The sequence below is a fragment of the Chrysochloris asiatica genome, unplaced genomic scaffold (genome assembly GCF_000296735.1).
Source record: "Chrysochloris asiatica unplaced genomic scaffold, ChrAsi1.0 scaffold00024, whole genome shotgun sequence".
Classification (NCBI taxonomy): domain Eukaryota; kingdom Metazoa; phylum Chordata; class Mammalia; order Afrosoricida; family Chrysochloridae; genus Chrysochloris; species Chrysochloris asiatica.
The window spans coordinates 17,979,912-17,988,965 of NW_006408542.1; the positions used below are offsets into that span (position 1 = coordinate 17,979,912).

The following is a 9,054-nucleotide window of genomic DNA, read 5'->3' on the forward strand; positions in this document are numbered from 1 at the left end:
CTCTTCAACACTTTTAAAAGGTCTTGTGCAGCAGATTTACCTAATGCAATACGTTGTATGATCTCTTGGCTGCTGCTTCAACTAGTGATGATAGTTGAGTCAAGAAAAATGAAGTCATTGACAACTTCAATCTTTTCTCCACAGAGAAGATTGTTGTTTATTGATCCAGTGGTGAGAATTTTTGTTTTCTTTACATTGAGATACAATCCATACTGAAGGCTATGCTCTTTGATCTTCATCAGTAAATGTTTTAAGTCCTCTTCACTTTCAGTAAGCAAGACTGTATCATCTGCATATCATAGGTTGTTAACGAGTGTTCCTCCAATCCTCATGCCACGTTTTTCTTCATAAAACCCAGCTTCTTGGCTTATTTGCTCGCATATAGGTTAAACAAGTATGGAGAAAGAATAAAACACTGGCACAAACCTTTCCTAATTTTAAACAACTCAGTGTTCCATTGTTCTGTTCGAACAACTGCCTCTTGTTCCATGTACAGAGTTCTCATGAGCACAATTAACTGTTCCAGAATACTCATACTTGTCAATGTTGTCCAAGGGTTGTCATATCCACACTATCGAAAGCCTTTGCGTAGTCAATAAAGCTTTCATCCAAGATCCATTGGACATCAGCAATGATATCCCTCGTTCCACGACGTCTTCTGAATCCAGCTTGAACCTCTGGAAGTTCTCGGTCTGTATGCTTGCAGCCTTTTCCCTATTACCTTTAGTAAGATTTACTCACATGGGATATCAATGATATTGCCCAATGATTTCTGCATTCCGTTGGGTCACCTCTCTTTGGAATGGGCACAGATATGGATCTCTTCCAGTCAGTTGGCAAGATAGTTGTGTTCCAAATATCTTGGCATTGATGAGAGAGTGCCTCCAGTGCCGCCTCACTTTCATGAAAGATTTCAATTTGTAATCCATTAATTCCTGATGCCTTGTTCTTTGTCAAAGCTTTCAATGCACCTTGGACTGCTTCCTTCAGGATCACTGGCTCCTGATCAGATGCTACTTCTTGAAATGATTAAAAATCAACCATTTCCTTTGGATATAGTGACTCTGCATATTCCTTCCATCTTCTTCTGATGCTTTCTGTATCATTCAGTAATTTGCCCAGAGAATCCTTCAAAAATGCAAGTCGAGCCTTGAATTTTTTCTTCAGTTCCCTCAGCTTGAGAAAAGCTAATAATGTTCTTCCGTTTTGGTTTTCTAACTCCAAGTCTTTGCATAATTCATTATAATATTTGACTTTGTTTTCTCAAGCTGACCTTTGAAATTTTCTGTTCAGCTCTTGTACTTCCTCCTCACTTCTTCAATTTGCTTTAGCATCTATATGCTGGATAGCAAGTTTCAGAGTCTCTTCTGACATCCATGTTAGTCTTCTTAATGACCTTTTGCACTCTTCCTGTACGATGTTCTTGATGTCATCCCACACTATTCTGGTCATCGATTTTTAGTGTATAATGTATCAAATCTGTTCTTCAGATGATCTCTAAATTCAGGTGGGATATATTCAAGATCATATTTTTGGCTCTCGTGGACTTCTTTTCATTTTCTTCAGCTTCATTTGAATTTTCAGATGAACAATTGATGGTCTATTCCACAGTCTGCTCTTGGCATTGTTTTGGCTGACAATATGGAGCTTTTTCACTAACTGTTTGCACAGACATAGTCAATGTGAATTCTGTGTATTCTGTCTGGTGAGGTCCATGTGTACAGCCATCTTTTATGTTGTTTATAAAAGGTATTTGAAATCAACGAACCATAAGTCTTGCAAAATTCTATCATGCAATCTCCAGAATAATTTCTATCACCAAGGCCATATTTTCCAACTACTGATTCTTCCTCTTTGTTTCCAACCTTTACACTCCAATTGCCGGTGATTATCAATACATCTTGATTGCAGTTTGATCAGTTTCAGACTGAAGAAGTTGGTAGAATTCTTCTACTTCATCCTCACTGGCTTTAGTGGTTGGTGCATAAATTTGAATAATAGTGGAATTAACTGGTCTTCCTTGTAGTGCATGGATATTATTCTATCACAGACAGTATTGCACCTCATGACAGATTTTGATATGTCCTTTCTAATGATGAATGCAACACCATTCCTCTTCAATTTGTCATTCCCGCCCTAGTAAACCATGTGATTATCAGATTCAAAATGGCCAATACCTGTCCATTTCAGCTCACTAATGCCTAGGGTATGGAAGTTTTTGCATTCCATTTCTTTTTGACAATTTCCAATTTTCCTAGATTCATACTTCATACATTCAATCTTCCAATTTTAATGGATGTTTACAGCTGCTTCTCTTCATTTTGAGGTGTGCCCATCAGAAAACGAAGGTCCCAAAGGCTTTACTCCATTCATGTCATCACGGTCACCTCTACTTTTAGGAAGCAGCTCTTCTCCAGTCGCATCTTGAATGCTTTCCAATCTGAGGGGCTCATTTTCTGGCAGTGTTTCACTGCTATTCATCAGTTTTTCAGTGACTAAATACTCAGAAGTAGTTCGTCTCTTCTTCTTCCTAGTCTGTCTTCATCTGGAAGCTCATCTGAAACCTGTCCAATGTGGGAGACCCTTCTGGTATTTAAAATGCCCATGGCATAGTTTCCAGAATCACAGCAACACACAAGCCACCACAGTACAACAAACAGACAGATAAGTGGCGGAAGAGTAAGAAGGAAGACGGAAAAGCTGAAGCAGACTTTTCAACCTGTTCTTTGTGGATGCCTGATGCCACGGCATCTATACAGTTTATCTCTGACTTTGACCTCATCTTCTTGTTTATTTTTTTTTTTAAAAAAATTAAAATCCTGGCACACAAAATCTAACACTGTATGTGTCTCCTCTCTTTAGGTATACCAAAACAAACCTTAAAATTATTCTTTTTGTGTTGGTTTTTTATTGTTTCTATGAGTGACTTCCTCATCAGTTAAACATTCTTAAACTGTTAGATTTCTCAACAGTTCTTTAACACTTGCATTTGTCTATCATCCATTATAACTACCCTAGGTAGTGTAGTGGTTACGAATCGGGCTGCCAACCTCTAGGTCGGCAGTTCAAAACTACCAGCCGTTCCACAGGAGAAAGATGAGGATTTCTGGACCCTTAAAGATTTACAGCCTTGGAAACTCATAGCAGAGTTGCTATGAGTCGGAACCAACTCCACAGAACTTAACAATAACACCCTAGTGTGGTGCTGTGGATTACAAGGTGAACCACAAGGTCAGCAATCCAAACCCACCAACTGTTCCTTAGAAACCCTATACAGGGTCGCTATGAGTTAGAACCCACTCAATCGCACTTAACAACTACCACCCTAGAATTATAGGAGTGGTGGTTACATTATAGAATTCTTGCCTGAAGACGGAACCCAAGTTTGATTCCCAGTCAATGCATCTTATGCACAATTACCACCTGTCTGTCAGCAGAGGATTGTGGTTGCTATAAAGCTAAACAAGTGTTAGTGGTGTTTCAAGACTAAAATGAATGAGTAAGAAAGGACAGGAAATCTACTTCTCATAATTTATCAATGAAAATCCTATGGAGCACAATGGTCTGAACTCAACAGCATCTAACAACAACAATCCTTGACTCAGTCCTTTAGGACTGAGGATACTACTTACTATCATTTGGCAAGAATGGGCTTGACTATTCAGCTCCAAAGGTAAAGTGAAGAAAAGATAGTGAGTAAAATACTGTTTTGGGATCAGGACTGGCAAAATGGGATCAAGCTAATCAAAGTTAACCAAAAGTTATCTATTTACCTAAATGAAATGAAAACTGTTTATCAAGAGGCAAATGGGAAGGGAACCACAGGAAAACTTTTAATTCATAACACTTACCTTGGCTCTCAGTTTTGAAAGGCAGTGAATTATACGTATGAAATCATTGAGGGAAGGGGGCTCAATTATCTACACATAGCTAGCTGCTACCTAACCTGGGTCCATCACTCTACTATTAATATTAGTTAATGAACTATAATTGAAGTGTTAACTACAGCAATCACACAGTATATAGCCTGGAAACTCCCCTGACACTAAGTATTAATTTGCAGCTTCTATGAGAGGCTGCAGCATTGTGTCCTACTCTAATTACTTCTACCTCAAATTTCCTGAATTCAGATTCTTTACAGTATTTTGCAAAGCTTTAACAACAAGAAATGGTTTGGAAGCAAACAAGATTGTATATCTTTAAGAAGAGACGAAAGAATTCATCCCAGGAAGAACACTACAATTTCCCATACCTCACAAGAAAACAGACATACATAACATCCTTACCAGTACACAACATCCAATGGTGCAAAGTAATTTTTCATTATCAGATCAGCAAAGTAAGCTTCTGTTTCCCGGCAGGCAGTTCCATTTCCAATCACCACAGTGCTGCAACTTCAAGGGAGAAAGGATGAAACACTGGATGAGCTTAAGTCATGTTTCAAAATCAACCAAGAGAAAATGTACAGAATACACAAATAGTTTTTTAAGATGCTCTTATCATTTCATACGTCAAAGCAGCCTCTCCATTGTTTGACAAGGGAAACCTAGACTTATGTAGAATCAAAGGCAGTGCTCCAGGTTCTGTTTGATATAGGAGATCGTACAGAAATATTTTATTGTCATACAATCTAAAGAACAGTTAAGTTTCTTCCCATCTAGAAAGAATCAAAATTAGATATAGGTAAGTAAACTTTGGTGCATTCCAAGCCATAAAAAAGGCATATGTCTAAATTATATGACATATTATCAAACAGTTTCTGAAACTTCTAAATATTACCACATTTATTACTCAGATCAATGGTAGGGAGAGATGAGGAAGCTCAAACAGAAGAAACAAATGGTCACAATGGCTCATATTATCACTCTGGTTTAGTGACGGTAGCCAAGAGAATAGCAGGACTCCAGGAGTTTACCCAAGTATTGCTTTACAAGGTGTCTTCTCTCTCACCAAGGCACTTCAGCTAATCCCTCCCTCCAAAGCAAGGGCTTCAAGGGTTTCTGGTTGGCTGAGCCACAGAGGTACACAAAAAAGTTAAGTCATTTTCATACTTGAAATTCAGCAAAAGCCTCTTTATTTTCTCTGCTTCTCGGAAGCCTTGTCCAGAATGCAAGTAAACCACATCAGTATGAAGTATTTGACCTTAAGAAAAAATGAAAAGAATTAGCTATTTCCTAAGAAATTACCAAACAGGAAACACTAATGATTTGATTCAGCAATTTTTAACATAAAAGAGGACTGGTTTAACTTTCTGTTGAATACAGTCTGAATCATTCATTTGAGGGTAAGTTAAAAAGTATCACTACTTGGGTTCTAAGTCATGCATGCACCTCTTGGTTGATGTCAAAACATGACTTGAGCTCATCAAAGAGCGTAAGAATTCTTTCAGGAAGAGTTAGAAAGACGGAAACACTGCCAAGGTTTAAGTGAATAGACATACGTAGTGGATATCAAGAAACAATTGCTGCACATTTTGGTAGTTTTGTTTAATAAATATTTCTATGATTTCATAGCAATATTTTTTTACTTAATATAACATTCATTAAATCAGATTCTCCCTAAGCACACAGAAATTTTGTAATATTCAAAGTCACAAGGATTTTACTGTGCTACATAAAACCACTGTTAACTAGATAATATGCCATGATAACAAAAAAAAAGAAGACATACAATAACAGCTAACATTAATTTAAAAAGCTCACATTTTGCAAAGAGCTATTATATATGGAACACTCTTGCGACACCGTATTTCTTGATTTGAGTTATAGATATGTGAGTTTATTAATCCTTATGGTAATTCCTGAAGCTGTATATGTATGAATTGTGAGTCTTTCTATAACAAATCTTATTTAAGTTAAAGAAAAAAATTTAATTTGAGAGTAAACACTTAACAAATACAAATGATGAGTTAAATGAAGTATTCTCAAGCAGAAGGAAGAAAATGATAAAGTTAAAAGCATATAATAATGAAATAGGGGGAAAAAACATGGAAAGAAAGAATTGATAAAGTTAATTCTTCATTTATAAGAAAAACAATCTTTCAATAATATTAATCAAGAAAAAGAAAACACTGATGGTGCATATAAATAATAATAGACACAAAAAGGGGATATGAATAGAGATTAGGACAAGAATGAAAAAGAAAATATTAAAAACTTCAGGGCAACAGTATGACAATTTAGATTAAATGTTAAAATACATAAATTCCTTAAAATGTATCTTACTTACTAAATGTATCTTACTTACTAAAAGGCAGACTAAAAATAATTTTAAAATATATATGTATGTTTAAAACTTTTTTGATGTGTATATATATATGGAGTTCTGGTGTGGTGCTGTGGGTTAATGCATCAGACTGCAAAGTCGTTTGAACTGCAAGGTCAGCGGTTCAAGCTCACCCGCTGCTCCTTGGAAACCCTATACAGAATCACTATGGGTCGGAACTGACTTGACGGCACGTAACAACTACATATATATATACATCAAAAAAGTTTTAAAAATTATCCCAACGGTTGTTGTTGTTAGGTGCCATCAAGTCATTACCAACTCAGCAACCCTATGCACAGCAGAAGGAAACACTGCCCAATCCTGGGCCAATCTCACTACTGTTGCCACGCTTGAGTCCATCAAGCCTGTCACTTAGTCAATCCATCTTGTTGAAGGTCTTCCTCTTTTTCTCTGAACCTCCACCTTATCACTGTAGAAACTACTAAAAATCAACTCCCCACCCAACCTAAAATAACTCAATCTCACCAAAAGGATACCAGCCCCATTCAATTGTGTAAGTAAACTACAAAATTGTCAAGAACAATAGAATTCTCACCTTATGTAACCCCAACTCATTATACAATATAACTTTGATAAGACAAACTATCAGGCATGGTATAAGTAAGGAAAACAGCAGGGCTACACCTATATCAAAGGCAACGAAGTATCTGCAGAATGACGTCCCCCTCAGCAAGGAGAAACAATGCACTGATATACGCTGTTGTTGTTAAGTGCCATCAAGTCGGTTTTGACTCATAGCAATCCTCTATAGGGTTTCCAAGGAGCAGCTGGTAAGATTGAACCACGGATTGGTGGTTTAAACTGATCTTGTAGTCCAGAGCATTAACTCACAGCACCACACCAGGACTACATATGTGTGTGTGTATTTATATATGTATATATATATATATCTTTGTCAGTCTGTTTTAGCACATTTTTCCAGAAATTTATTCATTTGGTCATATAATTTATGATAGGTATGCCCTCCATGGAGACAGCATTTGTGCAGGATAAGCTAAAAAGTAACAGAAAAATAATGGAGTCCTATAAGCAGAAGATCATATCAGCTGAAACACAGAAACTTAAAATGAGCAATAAACAGGGAAAATATAAGGACAGTAAAACTAAAACTATGACTGCACAAAACAACAAAAATGCCTTATGATATCTGAAATATATGGAGAATTATAATGCATCATAATAATAAATAGAAGTTGGTTGTTGTTGTAAAGTGCCTTCAAGTCAGTTCCGACTCAGAGCGACTCTATATAGGGTTTCCAAGGACGAGCTGATGGGTTTAAATGGCCAACATTGCGATTAGCAGGGCAGTGCTTAATCTACAGAGTTACATAACATAAAAACTCCGAAATAGAAATATATAGGGGGATACATAGAATTAAAGGGTTCTAAAGTCTAGGCTCATTTAATCCTCAATATCTCTGAAATGGAATAAATAATGGCAAAATGTTGAGGGCTTTGATCAACAAATAAAAAAAAAAATATGAAGTATGGTTCTCTTGTTCCCATAATCCTGTACGTAAGAAAACCACTTTCTAATCCTTGAAAATAATAATAATTTCTAAATCCTTATAAATTACATAAAGTGAAACTTGTGATCAACCAAATAATGTACATATAAAAAGGTGAAAGACAGCTTACTGGTAGGAGAAATTATAGCTAATTTGCAGCCATGTTTGTAACCAGGATCCACTCCCATCAAGGTGCGCCCTGGTACAGGGCTTGTCAAGAGCAGCTGACGAAGATTCCGTCCAAACATCATTACTGATTCCTTTTCTGCATCTGATGTCAGTTTACCTCTTTATAAACAGAAATACAAAGAACCGTATTTAGTTTTTCTCTCACTCAAATTTTGTTTTCATAAAAGAAATCATTTTGTGCAGTTATTACCCACAGGAGCATTTAATGTAAGAAAATATCTTACAAGTCCAAAGTTAGAGATCTATTTTTTTTCTAATCACATTAATCAAGCAATCTAAAAGCTACACTTATGAGTTTGTTATACTTACTTTCTTTAAAACTTGTCTGCATAAATGTGTGTGTGATACAGAAGTAGAGAGACAATGTGTGCATGAGATTTGTATAACACTTGGGATATGTCCAGTGAAAATGTACCAACCATGAAATGAGAACAACAAATCATTGAATTGTAAGGTAAACCTCTTGAATCAATTCTCACATCATATACTAACATCATCTTTTTCATGCCACAACATCCCCCATACCTGCCACCACCTCGTTCTCACAATGATGTGACTGAACCACAGATGCAAACAATAGTTTTAACCAAAAAAGTTTAATAAAAGCCTAATATAAAAGTGAATAAAAATGTATGTCCATAATAGATGTAAAAGTGTTCAGAAACTAATATTTTATAATTCTTTACATATTATGTCCTAACATTCTTGAGAATTTATAAAAAGTAGCAGATCATGGCATTGGTCACAAGAAACCTGAGAATAAAACAAGAGAATTAAAAATTCATTTCATTGTAAAAACCTTCCCTAAAATCCGAGACTGTAAATTACAAAAAGCCAAAGTTTCCTCCACCCCCACCCCCCCAAAAAAGCTAAAGAAGATAGAGAGAAACACTGTTAACTGATGATGTATGGAGGGGATTATAATCAATGTAATGAAAGTCATATGAATGGTTGAATGTGAAACTGATGATGTGCCCTGTAAACTTTCACTCAATCCACAATAAAAACCTTAAAAAAAAAAAAAAATTCACTTCATGTACATCCACAAGTATATATGTATATATATATA

The 9,054-nt window shown here is 36.0% G+C and overlaps 1 protein-coding gene across 1 annotated transcript in view; it reads right to left on the minus strand.

Moving 5' to 3' along the window:
- The window catches only part of SRBD1 (S1 RNA binding domain 1), a 352,160-nt gene that overhangs the window by 243,694 nt on the left and 99,412 nt on the right, over positions 1-9,054 (minus strand). The window contains exons 11-13 of the mRNA XM_006839417.1: positions 7,927-8,084; positions 5,052-5,142; positions 4,287-4,394 (exon numbers count right to left, since the gene is read on the minus strand). Of these exons, the coding sequence (XP_006839480.1) occupies positions 4,287-4,394; positions 5,052-5,142; positions 7,927-8,084 (357 nt within the window). The remainder of the gene's footprint in view (positions 1-4,286; positions 4,395-5,051; positions 5,143-7,926; positions 8,085-9,054) is intronic.